The sequence below is a fragment of the Triticum urartu genome, chromosome 5A (assembly GCF_056163025.1).
Source record: "Triticum urartu cultivar PI428250 chromosome 5A, HENAU_Tu73, whole genome shotgun sequence".
Lineage (NCBI taxonomy): Eukaryota > Viridiplantae > Streptophyta > Magnoliopsida > Poales > Poaceae > Triticum > Triticum urartu.
This window is the reverse complement of record NC_141877.1, coordinates 189,403,626-189,423,733: the sequence shown is the minus strand read 5'-3', so window position 1 is coordinate 189,423,733 and position 20,108 is coordinate 189,403,626. Positions and strand designations below refer to the sequence as shown.

Below are 20,108 nucleotides of genomic sequence, written 5' to 3'. Positions count from 1 at the left end.
ATACGTACGTGTACATGCTACGTGCGCACCTCTACTACGACACATGCGCACCTCTACATCGACCAGTATGTACGTACACGTTTGCGACCAGAATGACAACACTACATATGCTTCGACCAGGTGGGTCCCGACTGTCAGGCACTTCCTTGTGTGCAAAGATGTAGCTGGTGGGTCCCAGCAGTCAGGGGGCGAATCATTTTTTTTGCCCGGATGCACGTCCTTGCGTGCGAAGATGTAGCTGGTGGGTCCCAGCAGTCAGGGGGAAACATTTTTTTTGCGAAATGCGGTGGCCCGTCCGGTGGGTCCCCATTGTCAGGTGGAGGAATAATTATTTTACGCGTAGTAAGGAGGCACTTCCTTGCTACGGCCGTGGACCCAGCTGTCAGCCTCTCCATGTATAGTCCAGGTTCGATGGAAGCCATTCCTTGACTACGTTGACCACACCGCGCCGAGACCACCAGGGCGGTCGACGACAGCGAGGCCTAGGAAGGGGATGATACGAAGCCGGGGAAGACGCGGCAGTGGAAGCCCGCGCGGAGAGGAGTACGAGGGTTCACTGGTTCGGCTGCGGTGTGAGGCTGTCGTCGCCGCAGAATAACAGGGGGTGTGGGTGAGTAGAGGGATGGCCTGGCCAACGGTGGGAGTAGTAGGGGGCGGTGAGGCCTCCGCAGCATCACAGCCGACCACGGGAGGCAGGAGCACATGACACGACAGGCACTGGTTTGGGCGGCTGGAGCAAGAAGACCAGAGGTTGAAGAAGCACTACGGCCGTTGGATGGACATTGTACGGTTACTGGAGCTAGAATTGTTCATATTGACTAAGTTGACAAAGCCCTCCATCCCCATCAACTTAGTAGGCCCACAAGTCAGCCTCCCGCCAAGGTGGGTCCCAGCTAGCAGGGGGAGTATTCTTTTTTTCTGCGTAATAAGGAGGCACTTCTAGTGGGTCCGAGCTGACAGTGGGGGGAACGTTTTTTTTGCGAAATATGGTGATCCGTCCGGTGGGTCCCAACAGTCAGGGGGAAACATTTTTTTTGCAAAATACGGTGGCCCGTCCGGTGGGTCCCTGCTTTTAGGTGGAGGAATCATTATTTTCTGCGTGATAAGGAGGCACTTCCTTGCTGTGGCTGTGGACCAGCTGTCAGCGTCTGCATGTACAGTACACTTCCGATGGAAGTCGTTCCTTGACCACGTTGACCATGCCGCATTCCGTTGCATGCATGCATCCATGGGCGTGCTGCGTCCCCATTGTCAGCCTCTCACGTACAGCCATCTTCCGATGACTCTAGGTTGTTGACCACGTTGACCACACCATGCCGAGCGCACCAAAGGCGGGTGAACGACGGCGAGGCCCCAGACTGGAACGACCCGTAGATGGGGAAGACGGGAAATGGAGTCGCAGATGGAGAGGAGTGGGAAACTTGACTGGTTCGGGTGCGCGGTAGCATAGCCGCGGTGCCACTCACGGGAGACAGGAGCAAGAACAGAGGTTGAAGAAGGAGCACGGCTGTTGGATTAACATCCAACGGTCCAGCTACTAGAATCATTTATTGATTAAGTTGACAAAGCCCTGCGTACACGTCCGCTTAGTAGGCCCACAAGTCAGCCACAAAATCTGACGGGTCCCAGCTGTCAACGGGAGGAATAATTTTTTCGCATAACAAGGAGGCACTTTCTTCCGTGCGAAGATACAGCCGGTGGGTCCCATCTGTCAAGTGGAGGAAACATTTTTTTCAGCTTAATAAGGAGGAATTTTCCTTGCGTGTGACCATGGACCTCGTGGGTCCCAGCCATTAGGCTCTCCATGTACAGTCCTCTTCCGATGACTCTCATTTGTTGACCACGCCGCACCGAGCGCAGCGAGGCGGTGGACGACGGTGAGGCCCCGGATGAGAACGTCTCGGAGATGGGAAGACGCAGTTGTGGAGTCGCAGATTGAGTGGAGGAGAAGGGTTATAACTAGTTCTGGTGTGGCGTGGGGCTGCAGCCGGTGGAGAATAACAGTAGGTGTGGAGGAGTGGAGGGATAGCCTGGCCGGCGGTGGGGTAGCTCTTCGCAGCGATGCGTGCTAAGCAGAGCCATGTGGTCCCGACGACGTTGGAGGAAGAAGAAAAGAGATTGAAGGTGCATGCCGACCAAGTTGACAATGCCCTGCGTAGGCTTTGACCTATTGGCCCACATGTCAGCCTGCAAATGTGGCATATATTTAACCCATGTTTTCTAGAATGTACAGTCTATTTGCTGGCTGGGTGAACAAATAATTTCGCGTCAATGCAGCCCATTTATATTATCTAAGAAATCCCAGCCCATTTGCACTTCCTTCAAATACACGAATTAGCTGGGCTCGTTATATATATAATGTTATGTTAGAAGGAGCAATTAATATCAAAAATAAACCAGAGAGGCACATTTTTTATATACATAATTAACAAATTAGCGAGTTATTGCTCAAAATAAAAATGAGCGCATTATTATTACATTGGTCCTTAAAATCTTTGCAAGCTTTTGTACGCAATCACCAGGATTTTCCTTGCCTCTGAGTCAAAAACAACCAGGATTTTCCTTGCCAACTTTTGTTAAACATTTACTTTTATAAGTTAATAACACGTGGGCTGTTTTTATAATGTATATATAAGTCTCTATAAAATATACGATAATAGTAATAATATAAATATATATAATGTGGTTAAAGAAATACATTGGGCTGCCGATCTTTAAGAAAAAGCCCATAGGCCAGAATGGACCTCAAATAATAAGTTGAAACCACTGTCACCGTATGTCGTGGGCTACGCATGTTAAAATACAAAACCTAGGCCTAGCTGATACTTGTTCTCCCTATGGAAAAGAATGATACCAGATCCCCGAGCAAACTGGATTATAGAGGGGGCCGGCGGCACAACTTAAGAAGCACATCATGAGTGGTTCTTTTCTTCAGTGGATGGCTCTCGATGGCGTTCTTTTACTTGCCTTTGCACCATACAACTTGTATTTTTAGCCTCCAGTCCGTGGTGGACCAGCAGCCCATTTGCTCGGTGGGCCAACCTACAGAAACGAGCACTCGATTTTTCATCAAGCCCCAAAAACAACGCAGTACTATGTTTGTTTGAGGCCGAAAACATTACGACAGGGGTTGAGCGGGGGAGGGGGCAAGACAGAGCAAAAATATTAAAAAGAGCTGATGCGTCATTGCTACCCGAACAAAGCAGGTGCAATTCTTCTCGGGAAGAAGGTGTGCCGTTGACACCCACACGTCACATACCCCACAGTAGGCCTACTAACAAGTTCACACCTAAGCACAACAGAAAAGGAAAACATTCGTATCAAACTCAGGTTCACAGGACACGTTCATATTCATAGCCAACATTCACTATCAACAACTCAAAAGATTCATATATACACAAGTTCAGCATTTCTATGGATCCAAATGACTGATAGATGACACAACAATATTCATAGATAATTCACAAAAAGATTCAGATATACACATGTTCAATATGTTTATGCATCCAAATGATTGAGATCACAGCCAATATGATCCATGGACGAACTTTAATTACCTAGGGTACATACTGGTAAATGGTGTTCAGTCGGAGGTACTTCTTGCTAAAATTAATGCTTGTACGAGTAAACTTTCGAGTACATAAGAGGCAGCACAGACAATCCGGACTTTTCTTGTAGGTTTATCCTCAAATAGCGGCCTCGTGCCGAGGGAGGTTTGAGCAACTTGGCCACTACTTTCATCCAACTAGTTTACTGGCTCATCTTGGTCCTATAGCTCGCCAAAATTCTACATTGCAGACTGGTAAACAGTGTTCGGTCAGAGGTACTTCTTGCTAAAATTAATGCTTGTACGAGTAAAGTTTCGAGTACATAAGAGGCAGCACAGACAATCTGAACTTTGCTTTCATCCAACTAGTTTACTGGCTCATCTTAGTCCTGCAGCTCGCCAAAATTCTACATTGCAGACGAGAAAGGAGGCGGTTGAGAAAATGAACCACCCAAATTTTTTGTGCAGTTCAACTGAAATGGAGCATCCCTGGCATGCAGACTGATTAAGTGCCAGATGAATATACGCGTCAACCAACTTGTCTAGAATCTTTAGACTCCATGCCATACAGTTCGCTACCATATCTGTCGATAACCAAAAGGCACAAGTTGGGACCAAAGACTGGACTGTGTTTTTCTGGGCTATGCGCCAAGCAATATTTTTAGCGTTTACTCTCATAATACTTGGGAGTTTGACAACTGGTTGACGCCGGTTGATACTCGAATGAATATAGGCACTTCTTGTCAATATCGATGCTTACCTGAGTGAACTTTGGAGTACATAGCAGCAACATAAGTATTTGTCCATTTGATCTTTTTGTGCAGTTCTACTAAAATCACCCAATGCAATGATTAGCCTGCGAGTTCAGGCTCCAAGTTACTCCTTTATAAAATCGGAAAATAGTAGCACAATACCAAATTACCAATACATGACAAGCACAATAATCAGGATAAAGACCAGTACCAACCTGTGTGAGGTAGCATATCAATTACTTTTTCCTTTGACTGGAAGCCGAGATAAGCGAAGCGACTGACAACAAAGGAAGAAAGTAGGCCCAGATTAGCGACTGACAGGAAAGGACGGAAGCTGTTGAGGCAATGAAGCACCCAAAGTTTTTGTGCAGTTCCACCAAAATCGAGCATCCCTGTTGGCACATATATTGATAGAGTGAGATTACTGTAATAGTGGGACTAGTTGATGAAACATACACTAGCAAATAGAAGCACCCTCATTATCTTAATGGGTAAAGTTAGCAACATAGTAGTCTTGCTTAAAGATTGGTATTAGTTTATTTAATCAGTGCTAATTAGCTCAACACTCAAAGCATTGCCATGTATCATAGCTTGCAAAACTTTAACGTGCAAAGATAAATGAGTTTCTCATGACAGTAGCACGATACAAATAGAGATGACAACAAACTAATATGGATGAAGGCCTTAGGCCCATACCAACCTGAGGAAAAAATCTTATTCATGTAGTCCCATAAGAGATGATAAAGCACTCACTGGAATCACTGAATAGTATATATTTTTGTGCACTTCAAATGTATGGTCAAAATCACTCTTGTTTACCAGTGCTGAGATTATATCGAAAGATTATCAAGAACTTCCATCAGAATTAAAGCACAGGCTGGGATACAGTTCATTGTATTGTCTTCTGTAGTTCCACTAAAATGTATGATTGGCACAACATGATCCCTGTTTGCACAAGTAGGAACAAGGTGAAACCTTCATTAGCTTAGTGAGAAAGGATAGAAAGACATTAGCATATTACTCTAACAGTAGCATCAAATTCATGATGGACAATACGCAAAACATTGCCTCATTGAACCAATGGCAATAAATTGACATGCAAAACAATAGAAATATTATGTCATTACACTAATAATATTCCCTCCCTACTCCACCACATGATTCACCTCCATAGACAAACATACACACGTACTTGATTCAGCATAGGGTGCTACTAAAGATTTGTTTAACTCCGACAGGAAAATTAGGCAGCAATAAATTAGTGGTACTTAAGTACTCCTAATTAATTAAGTGAGACAGCATAAGTGGAAGGGCTCCCTGGAGGATCGTCTCACATGTAAGGTAGTCGTTGTCGGAGCCCTTGAATGGCCTCGACTAAGGCCTCTGGCTTCAGCAAGATCACCATGGCACTGTTTATTCTTCTTCTTCCTGCTCTTCATGCTCTGTTTCTCCTTCTCCTCACCAGTTGGTGAAACCAAGTACATGATTGGCCTTCTATTTCAGAATTGGTTTTGTCAATGAGGGAGTACAAGTTTACTAGTAAAAAATAGCATTATTTTCTCATGGCAGTCGCAAAATAGAGATGAACACATGCATTAAATATCATTCTTACCTAAAGGAAGGTTATGGTGCCAATGTGGATGATGAGGATTAGAACACAGATCTCCCTTTGTGAAGTTCCACCGAAATGAACCAACTGTTCCATTCTGACATTCCAGTTAAACAACACAAAAGTCACTTCTTTTAAGAGGACCTTTTAAGAAGAGTTTTGTGTAGTGCACCAAAAGGTCACAACATCAACCAGGTGAAATAGATATCCCTGTTTACACAAAAAGCTACAGAGGAAACATTCAGAGTCTCAAACAATTACAGGCAAAAACATTTGGCTAAACTTGTCATGGCTTATAACAGTGGCATGGCTTCATTTTTACCAGGGGCGTTATATTAAGAACAGCTAAATATTTGGTATAAGGGCATGGGACAGTGGGTGCACCAGCAATCAAGCACCATGTATCTAAACAGGGGTATAAAGTGGTGATTCATAGTTTGTTGCCCCGAGAAACAAACATCCAAGAAACATATCTCGGTTGGTCCCATTTTTTTCACTCTAGCCACCTACTCCTATGTGTGGATAGCAAATCTAGTCCTGGTCATACCACTGTGTTCAGTGTTACCCCTATATTTCCCTTTTCGACCAAGAGACCGGTTGGATGACCAGTCTGTACTACTTTCACCCCCTTTCCTTCCTGTTTGTACCAAGTCCGATGTACTATGTTTGGTTCTAGGCCTAGTATTGCCATATTTTGCCACCCATTTTTGCCAACCTTGCCTAAGTTAAGGGGCTGTTTGGTTCTAGGCCTACTATTGCCATATTTTTCCACAAAATGAAAGCCACAAGTTGGCAAGCCTAAGGGAATCTTGCCACACTTTTTGTGTGTATGCCATGTGGGGCTCAAGTGTGGCTTGCCTAAGGTGTGGCTTGAACCAAACACTCACCTAAGTTAGTCAAACTTGCCTAACCTTAGGTGTGGCAACCTTTGGCAAAGTTAGTCACAAACCAAACAGCCCCTTCTTGTTTGAAGCAAGTACAAGATTCGACTCCATGAAGTAGCTTTAGCTCTAACAATAGAAGAAAAAAAATAGGTGACGTTGGACCATCCGGTCGAGAGGGGCTGAGAGGTAGAAAATGATGCACATGCAGCGACGTAGCGAGCTGGGGAAGTAGAGGTAAGACGGTTCGAAGGAAGATATACCTGAAGGTCGTCGGGATATGGATAGGTGGGCGGCGGGAGGCCGGATCCGCCCACACTAGGGCAACGACGAAGGGATCGGAGGACCTCCCACGCCGGCGCTCGGCCAGAGATAACGGTGCGGCCGGCAGTGGGTCTCCTCCCTCGCTGTCAACGACGGCCTAAACACTGTCCCTCCTCCCCTTCACCGGCGGAGGGGGATACGTCAGGATCTGTAACCAGCTGTGAGGATAGAAAGACAGTGTTTTTTGAAGGGAGAAAGAAAGTGTTACCACCCCTGTCTTGTTTAGATCTGGAGAGGATCAGAGTGTGTGAATAGATCAACCCTAGCAAGCAAGCACGGAGGCTCCAGCCTATATATACATAGTGGGGTAGTTTTCCATTTTCACTCCATCAAAACAATCGTTTAAAATTGTGTACTACGTGCCAGGTCGCCGTTTTTTTATTTGCTGATTGTTTTTTGAGATAGCTACCCCCTTGTTCCAAGTGGTGTTATGGTGTGCCAGGTCGCACTTTGTATTGTTCAAGTCTGGTACAAGTCCCTTCATTAAATGAACAACCACCACCTCGTAAAAATTGTGAACAAGCCCACGGATAAAATTATCGGAAACATGGGTTGCCCCAACATGCATTATTATTTATATTTTCTACTCCCTCCGTTCCTAAATATATGTCATTTTTATTACCCACACCTAAGACAAGAATTTTTTATTAGCAGTGAACCCCACATGTCATAGACACAAAAAGTGTGGCAAGATTCCCTTAGGCAAGCCAAAGTGTGTCTAACAATTTGAGCAACTCAATTTAGGCAAGTGTGGCAAGTGTGGGCAAAATAATGTGGCAACATAAGACAAACATAGTCACAATCCAAACAGCCCCGTAATTTTTTGTGACATACGTGAAAATTTGGTTAGTTAAATTTATAGTCAAAATTTGGCAAGGTGCATCAAATCAACACATGCAAGTATCAAAAGGGAAGTCACGGCATGCATGCATGCGTTGTACTCCCTCCGTTTCCAAATATAAGTCTTTTTAGAGATTCCAACATGTGACTACATATGAAGCAAAATACGTCTACATACATCCGTATGTACTAGTCCATTTGAAATGTGTAAAAAGACTTCTATCAAGTGCAGTGCTTTGATGTGTCGCGTCAACTCGTACAAGACCGATAAGTTTGATTACTACAACGCCCTCTCCCTCGCTGACTGAGCTCCGGTGCCTTAACTGCACCTGCCTTTGGCTGCATGACAGGTGGGCCAACTACCTGTTGGGCCCACCTGTCATAGACGCAAAGGCAGGAGCAGTAAGTCAATGAAGCAGCGTCCCTCCCTCGCGCATGAGCATGGTGGCTGGCAGGACATGTAGGAGCTTTCGCTACACGCTTCTTGACGGCTGCAAACTTGCGGATGGAGTTGACCATCATGTCATCAATGCGAGAGGCAAAGCCGGCATCGGCGAGGGCTACGACGCTGGCGGTCGCCAGCACCATCTGCAAACGCTGCGCAGTGCGGGGCCGCAGGCCGGCACATTGGGTGATTTGGCACAGCCGACTGCCGCTCGCGACCATCGCCTCCATAAGTGCTTCTGGCTTCTGGTCTCTTGGTCTTGGATTGGAGTGAGCAGTGTTGCGCAGAGACTAAGGAGTAGATGGATTGGAGTGGTGGGGTGCCTTTATATGAGAATCCAAACTCTGTTGCATTCACATCGTGCTGGCTCTATTCCGCTTCTCCAATTAATTCCCTCTGCATGCAGAGTAACTTGAGGATGCATCATTGACCGTTCAACGTCTCGGGAACCGCTACCCTCTCCCTCCTTGGCATTCAAGCACCTATGGAGGCGACTGCCTCTCACGTCTATCGTGTGTCAGGAGATGTTCCCGTCGACGACGAGGTGCCTATGGTGACTTCATAAATTTCAAGATGATAGTACTAGTATACTCAATATTGTGCACCGCGACCAAGGCCGAGAGGAAAACAAGAGAATTACGTTTTTATTTACGGTGTAGATTCACTCATTTTGCTCCGTATGTACTCCGCCTCGGTGTAGTCTAGTCACTTGTTGAAATCTCTAGAAAGGCAAATTCTCCTTTCTGGTTTATAGGGCTATACTAGCAAGTACTCCCTCCGTCCAAAAATACTTGTCATCAAAATGGATAAAAAAGATGTATCTAGAACTAATATACATTTAGATACATCCCTTTTATTCATTTTGATGACAAGTATTTCCGGACGGAGGGAGTACTACAATAGTGGGCTCACATAGCAATTTTGTCTCATGCAAGAGCCTAGCTATATGCGTGCTCCAAGGTTCGCAACTGCCACGTTCGGGTTGCACTTGGCTCTTTGCCTCTCCGAGAAGACGAACAATGATGTTACTACTACTGCTTCTACAGTATCGAATCCACTACTGCATGTCCGTCCACCGCGAGCGGGAGGGATAGCTTGTTGTAGTATTATAAGAAGAAGCTTGTCCTCGTCTGCGAGCCACCACGCGCATGGGCGAGGGAGAAGGCGTGTAATAGTAAAATCAAGCTTCTCCTCGTTGTACAAGTTGACACTGAAAGACCCGCAATGTACAATACTCCATTTGCTGCAACCTCTAACATTTACCCCACCACAAATTAAAATATATATTCCTGTCTTGACCAGATGAGCGTGCAAACTAGAATCACCAGGATGACAGGTAGGGCCAGAAGATTATTTTAATCAAAAAAATATAGCATGGAACCGACCCCAACGATTTTAAGCTTACAGCCATGATACACGCTATCCTAGACTACTCTACACATGAAACTGCCACACGAGCGTCCGGGCTGCGCTTGGCTCTTCGCCTCTTTGGGAGTACTACTGAAGTGGTGGAGTACTACAGTATGCTTCTGGCCATCTGACACCGATTGAAGTGCTGCATATCCACCGCGTACGGTTGGGAGAGCGTGTAGAGAACAATAGAGCTTCTCCTAGTCCTGCCAGCCACCACGCTCATGGGCGAGATCATGCAGACGGAACAGGACCCGACGATGGAGCTCTCTATGGTCTCGATGGACATCACCTTGCTCCACTGCCCCTTGTGCCTCCGCCCCTTGAAGCCTCAAGTGTATGAGGTTCTAATACACCTCGTCTGTTCGGCTGATCGAGCAAGGTGAAGGTTTCTTGATTGATGTGTTGTTCGATTGATTTGTGCAGTGCAAGGGAGGGCACCTGGTTTGCGCGGACTGCCGCGTCGAGCGCCCCGGGAACCAGCGGCAGTGCCAGAAGTGCGAGCGCGGTGGTGGCTTCGACGTGCGGAACACAGCAGTGGACGCCGTCCTCTCCTCGTTGAGGGTGGAGTGCCAGCACGAAGGCTATGGGCTCTACGTCACTTACCACAAGCTCGCCGATCACCAGAGCGTGTGTCCGCTCGCGCCCTGCAAATGCCTCGTGCCTGTTTGTGCCTACGAAGGCCCGCCGCCGGTGCTCTCCCACCACATTAGCACCATGCATCCCATGCCCGTGCACAGGATCCAGTACGGCAAGGCACTCTAGCTGCAAGTGCCACTATCGGAGCCACGACTCTTGCTGTTCGCCGAGGAGGACGACCGCACATTTTTCTTGGTCAGCGGCGTGCTCGACATCGGCGTGCCTATCGCTGTGTCAGTCGTATGCATCAGAGCGGGGGCGTCCCCACTACCGCACTACGTGGCCAAGCTGTGGGCGAACGGCCCGCCGGGGGAGCCCATAGGCAGGACCGACGCTGTCAATGTGGAAATGGAGGTGACAAGCAGCGGGGATCCCGGCGACGTCGCCGTGCAGGAGCTGACCTACATCACAGTTCCGCCCAAGCTGCTGGCCGGGGTTAAGATGGTGTCCCTCCACATTCAGATTGACAAGCTCATGTCCTAAATGATTCTATAGTGCCTTCTGTTTATCTTAGTAATATGATAATATAGGGGTTATCTCGGTGTACTTTAGCTTAAGAGATGATGGGTTTTGGTGGCGATGCAGCAATTACCTCGACATCAGATCAGCAGTGAAAGTAATTTCGAACAGTCGAATGGATATTTTGTGTCTGTTGGATATAAAGATCCTTTGGGTAAGAAGTAACAGCTTATATGCATTTTTTTAAACGGAACAACGATACTAGTATAATTTTTGTTGACATGCACTAATATTTTCGAAACGGACGTCGGGCTGTAGCTAGAAGGGCGGTTGGGACGCGGCATCGGCCCATACCGCGGTGACCCCCGATTGGGATGCACCGACTGTGGATTTTATCCCTCACCGATGTCGACCACGTCTACGCAGAACATTGTTCCCTTCCCCCAACTGCGGGATCCGGTCGGATATGTGATCGGCGGTGTGGCCACCGTCGTTCTATGCTTGTGAAGAGAGAAGCTTGCGGGATGGGAGAAGCTTGCGCGTGGTGGCTCGCACGACAAGGAGAAACTTTTGACTAATGCAAGCTCTCCTTCGCTCAGGTGGTGGACATGCAACAGTTAATTCGGTGTCAGATTTCCAGAAGCATACACTATACTAGTACTATTATTGTTGCACTTCCCGAAGAGGCGAACAGCCAAGCACAAAGTTTACTAGTACTAGTACTACTACTATAGTCTATAGAGGTATGTACTATACTAGTACTAGGAACCGGATGGAGGAGCATCTGCACTCTTATTATATTTTTAAAATGTGATAAAGCAATCTTCAACACATTTGGTTCTCTTAGAGGGTTCTCGCATGTGATAATGGAAGTTGATTGCATGGAACACTCACCACAATTCTCCACTACTAGGGAAAAGCTTATAGATGGACGCTTACTAGTAGCATGGGTTTATACCCCTTGCTACTGCTACTTACTAGTAGCGTGGGTTTATAACCCCCGCTACTACTAAGTTGATAGTAGTAGCGCGGGTTTATAACCCTCGCTACTACTAAGTGATTTCCACCGTGCCCCTCAGGACCAGCCATAGTAGTAGCGCGCGTTTTAAACCCACGCTACTACTAAGTTGATAGTAGTAGCGCGGGTTATAAACCCCACGCTACTAATGAATGGTCTCCACCGTGCACCCAAGACATGCCATAGTAATAGCGTTGGATTAGCGTGGGGTATAAACCCAACGCTACTGCTAAGTTATCTCCTTGCCGCCCCACCTCGGCCTCTCACGCCCCTGCTCTGCCTTTCTCTCCCCCGACGCCTCTCCTCGTCCTCCACTCCGTACGTTTTCCCTAACCAACCCCGCCGCCACCGCCGACGCCGACGACCTCCTCTCCCTCAACCCCACCGCCGGCGCCCCCACCTCACGCACGATCCTCCTCCTCCTCGCCGTGCCCTTGTGCCGGCCCCAAACCCTAGCTAGGGGCCCCCTTCTCCGGGCACGGCGCGGCACGGGGAGGGATCCCTCTTGCCCGCCGCCGATGCAGACGGCCCGCCGGAGGTCCTGCTACTTGCTCCTCCGACCCTCCTCCTCCTCCTCCTGCTAGTGCGGACAGACGCCATGGAGGTGAGGTCCCCCCTTATCCTCTCTTTCTCTTCACCGCAGGCAGCCCTTGACCCCCTTGGATTCGATTTGGCAGGCTGTGTGCAGGCGGGGAAGGACAACGTGGCGTGCCTGGTGCGCGAGCTCGAGGGCGTCGGCCTGCTCGTCGAGCACGTCTGCGGCGTCCCCGCCGAGTTCATCAAGCTTAGTGCGGCCGCCTTTTTTTTTCCTTTTTTAGTTCGTTTTGCCATGGCATCCTAATTCCGACTAATGAGGCAGTTTCCGCGAGAAATCTCAGAGATTAAATTGATTTATAGTGCATGTGGTTTTGCTGTTCCAATTTAGCTGTCCGTGCCCATGGGGATTCTGGGCAGAGCGGCTTCTGAGATGCAGATGAAGAAGCTTACCTACATTAGTAACTCGATTAATGCACCAAGTGTTTGAGATGTGGCGTCAGACCCTCAGTAGTGTGTTCGTGTGCTCATTGTTTAGGATGGTGGTGGTAGACTGGTAGCTTTCCATATCGCATATACCACTTGTCCTCGCTTGGCATCATTTTATTTTGAGAATCAGTACTACTTGCCCAATCTCCAGTAGCTAGTTTTAGATGTTCGAGAGCTAAATCAGTGATTCTCTAAGTATATTGAACTGAATCTTGCAAATGCTTTTGGCCTTCATATGCCTCTATCTAGAAAATTCAAGTCCCTTTCCGTTATGCTATTAAGCCTCCCCACAAACTTCTTGGATCCCTCTCTCTTGCTACTTAACATGCCGTGCAAGTGTACAACTTATACGTGAATACACTAGAAAAACATGATATGCTTTATTTGTTCTCGTATAAATCCAACAAAGTAGTAAATGCACTTGTCTTACATATATCAGATAGAGTGGGGTAACCTGTGCAAATAAACAGCAGGCAATTTGCCTTCAGTAGCAATAGTTCTGCATGTAGATACAAAAAATGTTCAATTGCTTACATATTAAAGCGTTGCTGCAGGGAAAATGCTTGCCCCGTTCTACATCATTGTTTTTTGTTTAAGGATCCATTCACCTAGTTCCTAGTTTTGATGGCTTTTGTTCTCTTTGTTTACAGATCAAGTCTTTCATTGCCTTTACCGTGTTTCTTAAAGCCTTTGGTGGTCTCCTTTTCATCATCAGGAGCTCGTTCGGAGCGTTCGTACTAGTGTGTACTCTTCTTCTGAATGCACTGTATCAAGAATTATTTCATGTTAAGGGGTTATCAAGATGCATACTATTGTGGCTGCCATTAAATGTAGACTTGCAGCACCATGTCTTCTCAAACTAATAAAAAGGAAGTATTGTTGCCATGACATTTAGGTAGTTTTAACAATTTTAGTGTGTCCATTTTACTAGCTGTAAAATGCCAAATCTGGCATTGTTGCTGCTTCGTTGTTTGATCTTCATACATTTTGCTTCTGCAATATCCTGTTGTAGCATCTGACAGTGGAAAGCTTTAACAACAACCTTCTTGAAAGATTCCAAATGTGGTGACATGTTATTCTTATTGTTTAACCACTTGATAGGCTCATGTCTGTTGAGTTTGTGCTACTGATTTGCTACAGTCCAAATTTACGTGTTTATGCTTATATTTATTGTTTGCATTCTATATGTGACAATGCAACAGTTCTTTGAGGCATCAATCCATGATAACTGGGCATATCGGTTTATGCTTAGATATAAAAAACAAAATATATTTTCTGTCTTATTATACGGAACTAATTATATTTAATCCATGTTAAAATGATTATGCATTTATCATGTTGAAACTTCTTTGTCAAGCAGGTCTCCGCCAACATTGGGAATTTGGGATGGCAGTGCCACACATTGATGTATGGATACTTTCTGGTCGGTTGCCCCGTTGTACATCATTGTTCCCTTTTTAAGGATCCATTCACCTAGTTCCTATTTTTTATGGCTTTTGTTCTGTTTCTTTATAGATCAAGTCTGTCATTGCCTTTACCATGTTTCTTAAAGCCTTTGGCCGTGGTCTCCTTTTCATCATCAGCAGCTCGTTCAGAGCGGTCGTACTGGTGCGTACTCTTCTTGTGCATGCACTATATCTAGAATTATGTTATGTTAAAGGGGCATCTAGATGCATACTGTTGTGGCTGCCATTAAATGCATGTCTTCTCAAACTATTTAAAAGGAAGTGTTGTTGCCATGCCATTTAGGTAGTTTGAAAAGATATGATGTTCTTGGCTGTTAATGTTTTAGTGTGTGCTTCTCACCTTCTATAAAAGGCCAATTCGGGCAATGTAGCTGCTTCAGTATTTGATCTTCATATATTTTGCTTTTGCAATATCCTATTCTAACATCTGAAAATGGAATACTTTAGCAATATAATCTTCCTGACTTTCTGCAACTGATTTTTGCTGTAGTCCAAAATTACATGTTTGTGTTTGTTGCCTTTTTTAGTGTGTTGATATTTGAAAGGGGAACAGGGCAACGTGTTGCACTCTTGCTTTTGTTAGAGCACTATATTTTATTGTTAACCATGCTATGGTCCAAACTCCTTTTTATTCTGCTCATATGATATTGCTCATCTTTTGTTTTCTGTCCGATGCCTCCTGTATTTAGAGTAGAAATATTCTTAATTTAGTGTTTCTTGAACATGGCCAGGGCAATGGATAAAATCTAGTTTGGATAGTTGACAGAGGGAGTACATGCTAAGTTGACTTTTTTCCTGCGGATTTGCTTATCGTGAAGATGCTTGCAAGGATGCAGAGGGAGCGGATCATTTGGAGAGATAGGATGCCACTGTTTGGTGTTTTTATGCATTTTGGTTTGCTTGTAACTGTGTTTGCACTAGCTGGGAGTAAGTGACTTGGCAAGAAGTGTAGGTGTTTTAATTGAAGGCATGAAAAGCCATGACAATATGTATGCTCTTACAGGATGTGCTCTAATGCCGCTGGTTTGTTATAAATCTTGGATTAGTAATGATGTGTAATGCTGCTGGTTTATTGCAAATATGTGTTTGTTTTAGTTGGAATTGTATGCATAGAATGGAATTGGTGGATTTTATTTTTTAATTCCTAATTAGTTAGTAGTAGCGTGGGAAAACACCAGACGCGCTAGTAGTAGTAGCATGGGTTTGCATCCAGGCTACTACTAACTTTTTAGTAGTAGCGTGGGAAAAAACCCGAGGCGCTACTACTATTTCATTACTAGTAGCGCGGGTTGCACCCGCGCTACTACTAAAATGTTAGTAGTAGCGTGGGTTTCACCGGTGCTACTATTAACTATTAGCTGTAGAGCGGGTACCCACGCTGCTAGTAGCCATTTACCTGCGCTGCTAGTAGTCTTTTTCCTAATAGTGAACTAACAAGAGTCCTAGGGGGAGTTTTGTTTGCAATTATTTTGATTTAGTTTGCATAAAGCATGGGACTGGGCATCCTGGTGACCAGCCATTTATCTCATGAGTGAGGAGCGGAGTCCACTCCTCTTGAGAATAACCCGCCTAACATGGAAGATACAGACAACCCTAGTTGATACATGAGCTATTCGAGCATACAAAACAGGATATTTATTTGAAGGTTTAGAGTTTGGCACATACAAATTTACTTGGAACGGCAGGTAGATACCGTATATAGGTAGGTATAGTGGACTCATGTGGAATAACTTTGGGGTTTAAGGGATTGGATGCACAAGCAGTATTCCCGCTTAGTACAGGTGAAGGCTAGCAAAAGACTGGGAAGCGACCAGCTAGAGAGCGACAACAGTCATGAACATGCATTAAAATTAATCAACATTGAATGCAAGCATGAGTAGTATATAATCCACCATGAACATAAATATCATGAAGGCTATGTTGATTTTGTTTCAACTACATGCATGAACATGTGCCAAGTCAAGTCACTTAAATCATTCAGAGGAGGATACCACCCTACCATACCACATCATAACCATTTTAATAACATGTTGGCACGCAAGGTAAACCATTATAACTCATAGCTAATCAAGCATGGCACAAGAAACTATGATCTCTAGTTGTCATTGCAAACATGTTTATTCATAATAGGCTGAATCAGGAACGATGAACTAATCATATTTACAAAACAAAAGAGGTCGAGTTCATACCAGCTTTTCTCATCTCAGCCAGTCCATCATATATCATCATAATTGCCTTTCACTTGCACGACTGAATAGTGTGAATAATAATAATAGTGCATGTTTATTGGACTAAGCTAGAATCTACAAGCATTCAATAAAAAGGAGAAGACAAGGCAATATGGGCTCTTTTGTCAGATCAACAATAATGCATATAAGATCCACTTCAACAATTTAATTCCGGTCTTCTCCTATCAACCCCCAAAGAAAATAAAAGAAATAAAACTATTTACATGGGAAAGCTCCCAACAAGCAAAAGAAGAACAGGAAATATTTTTGGGTTTTCTTTTTAATTACTACTACTACAAGCATGGAAATTAAATGTAAAGCTACAACTAATTTTTTTGTTTTTCTTAAGGTTTATTAAACACACAAGAAGAAAGCATAAAAAGGAAAATAAACAAGCATGGATGATACAATGAAAAAGTATGAGCACCGACATCTAGCAATGAGTGTGTGAGCATGAATGTAATGTCGGTGAGAAATACGTACTCCCCCAAGCTTAGGCTTTTGGCCTAAGTTGGTCTATGGCCACGGCTGGCCTGGCTGATATCCATAATAGTAGCTGGGGTCGTACTGTGATGCAGCAGCTATCGCCTGCTGAGCTGCAACATGGCAACGAGCGGCCTCCTCTCTCCTCTCGTACTCATCTGCCTCCTCTCTGGTAATAGTATATCCCCCTCTTGCCTGATAATAAAAGAAAGCAAAAGCAGGGAGAGTAATACGGACAACACGGCATCTATCAAAGATTAGTCGGTACTGGAGAGGTAATTCATTCCTCTTGACAAACTGGTGGTGAACCATAGCATTAAAATCTAGATAGGCAGGAGGTAATTCAATATCATCTTCGCGTACATATATACCAAGAAAATTAGCTACACGGGTTGCATAAATTCCACCAAAGAAATCTCCATTATATCTATTAAGGTGCAACCTACGTGCAACAATGGCTCCCAAATTATATGATTGGTCTCCTAACACAGCACTCCTAAGAATACTGAGATTGGGGACACACATGTGACATGCCTCATCTTTACCATTTATGCATCTACCTATGAAGAGAGCAAAATAATGTATAGCAGGAAAGTGAATGCTCCCTATGGTAGCTTGTGTAATATCTCTAGATTCTCCCATAGTTATGCTAGCAAAAAATCTCTAAATTCAGATTTGCAAGGATCCCTTATACTACCCCATTGTGGAAGTTTGCATGCAGTGGTAAAATCCTCGAAGTCCATGGTATAAGATTTATCATAAAGATCAAACAGGACAGTTGGAGAATTACGTGAAGTTGAAAATTCAAACCTCCTCACAAAGGAACTAGTGAGATTATGATACTGACTGCACTTCTCTTCCTCGAAGCTCACGAGATCACGTTACGCAAATATGCATTGAATTCTTCATTTATTCCCACTCGATCCATAAAATTTTCAGAAGGCCACTCACAAGGACGCACTTGAGCGTCTCTTGGTGGCTCTTCATCATCATCACGTATTGCAAGCCTAGGTCCTTGCTTCCTTGAAGAACCACCTTGGAACATTTTCCTAAGCATTTTTTCCTCGGAAAAATTCTGATTTTTTTAGTAACTTCAAAATAAAAGTAAACCAAACTGAATAATATTGATAGCAACTACTCCTACATATGGCTAGGGCCTATATCATGCATCAAAACTACTCTTGACCATATAAATTTGACATGCAATCTCAAGAACAGGGTCACCTAAGCAGCAAAAATTTGCAATGAATAAAGCACTAGAACAAAAACTAATTGGACCAATGGAGGAGTCACATACCAAGAAACAATCTCCCCAAGCAGTTTTGTGAGAGGTGCTTTGAGCAAGGAGATCGAAAATGGCAGCAAAACGAGCTTGGACTCGGGTTTGAGCTGGTTATTCGTGTTTGGGGGAGGAAGAAGGAGTGTATGGGTGAAAGGATAAGTGGAGGAGGGCCACCGTGGGCCCATGAGGCAGGGGGCGCGCCCTAGAGGGGTGGGCGCACCCTAGAGGGGTGGGCGCACCCTCCACCCTCGTGGGCAGGTGGTTGCCCCCCCTGGTGTGTTCTCAGTTCCATAAATCCTCCAATATTCTAGAAAAAATCATATTTAATTTTCAGGGCATTTGGAGAAATTTTATTTTCAGGGTATTTTTATATTGCATAGATAATCAGATAACAGACAGAAAAATATTTATTTTTATTTTATTTAATATAAATAACAGAAAGTAAAAGTGGGGTATAGAAGGTTGTGCCTTCTAGTTTCATCCATCTCATGATCATCAAAAGGAATCCATTAACAAGGTTGATCAAGTCTTGTTAACGAACTCATTCCGAATAACATGGAACCGGAGAAATTTTGAATAACACTATGTTACCTCAATGGGGATATGCACATCCCCAATAATAATAATATCATATTTCTTCTTGACAGTAGGAAGAGGAAATTCAAAACCTCCAAATATAATCGATGGATTTTTTCCAATAGAGTTGATAGTATGAACTTGAGGTTGTTTCCTCGGAAAGTGTACCGTATCCTCATTACCATTAACATGAAAAGTGACATTGCCTTTAGTGCATTCAATAACAGCCCCTGCAGTATTCAAAAAGGGTCTTCCAAGAATAATAGACATACTATCTTCCTCGGGAATATCAAGAATAACAAAGTCCGTTAATGTAACGCCCCGAGACCGATGTGCTAGGTGTCTTCCAGTTATTTGCTGTTGTTGCCTTGTCATTTGTTTGCGTGTCATGCATTTCATATCATGTCATCATGTGCATCGCATTTGCATACGTGTTCGTCTCATGCATCCGAGCTTTTTCCCCGTTGTCCGTTTTGCAATCCGGCGCTCCTACGTCCTCCGGCGCTCCCTTTTGCCTCTTTTCGTGTGCGGGTGTTAAACGTTCTCGGATTGGACCGAGACTTGCCAAGCGGCCTTGGTATACTACCGGTAGACCGCCTGTCAAGTTTCGTGCCATTTGGAGTTCGTTTGATACTCCAACGGTTAACCGAGGAACCGTAAAGGCCTCGTGTGTGTCGCAGCCCAACACCCTCCAAAGTGGCCCAAAACCCACCTAAACCCCCTCCATCATCTCGGTCGTTCGATCACGATCGCGTGGCCGAAAACCGCACCTCATTTGGACTCTCCTAGCTCCCTCTATATATATATTCCCCCAAAATTTTCGCGTGGATGAACCCTAGCCCTCTACCTCCTCGCGCCGCCGGACACGTCCGCCCGGCGGCCGGACATGTCCACCGCCCGACCAATGGGAGTCCGCCATGTCGCCTCCGCCGCCTCCCTCCTCCACTCGCGCGCCGCCATGTGGCGCTGCCAACCTCCTCAACCGCGCGGCCTGGGGAAACCCATCGCGTCACCGCCCGGCCCGCGTGCCTACCGCCGTTTGCACCCGCGCCGCCACTTGGGAGCCACCCCGCCGCCCGGCTCCCTGCCGCCGACCGCCGCCACAACGCTCGCCGGCGCCCCGCGT

At 45.3% G+C, this 20,108-nt stretch overlaps 2 protein-coding genes across 3 annotated transcripts; both read left to right on the top strand.

The window, feature by feature from the left end:
- The first annotated feature begins 2,061 nt into the window (after positions 1–2,061).
- Positions 2,062–10,930, top strand: LOC147970763 (uncharacterized). Its single transcript, XM_087523611.1, has 3 exons — positions 2,062–2,124; positions 10,235–10,554; positions 10,648–10,930. The coding sequence occupies exons 1-3, from the start codon at positions 2,062–2,064 to the stop codon at positions 10,928–10,930; spliced, it is 666 nt and encodes a 221-aa protein (XP_087379737.1).
- A 1,250-nt stretch (positions 10,931–12,180) lies between these two features.
- Positions 12,181–15,477, top strand: LOC125523691 (uncharacterized). Of its 2 annotated transcripts, none has more exons than XM_087522699.1 (6): positions 12,181–12,528; positions 12,602–12,712; positions 13,598–13,687; positions 14,308–14,354; positions 14,463–14,555; positions 15,145–15,477. In XM_087522699.1, the coding sequence occupies exons 1-6, from the start codon at positions 12,523–12,525 to the stop codon at positions 15,161–15,163; spliced, it is 366 nt and encodes a 121-aa protein (XP_087378825.1). In that variant the 5' UTR covers positions 12,181–12,522; the 3' UTR covers positions 15,164–15,477. The 2 variants fall into 2 exon arrangements, with proteins under 2 accessions (XP_087378825.1, XP_087378824.1); XM_087522698.1 differs by having other exon boundaries at positions 14,308–14,370.
- Positions 15,478–20,108: the final 4,631 nt, after the last annotated feature.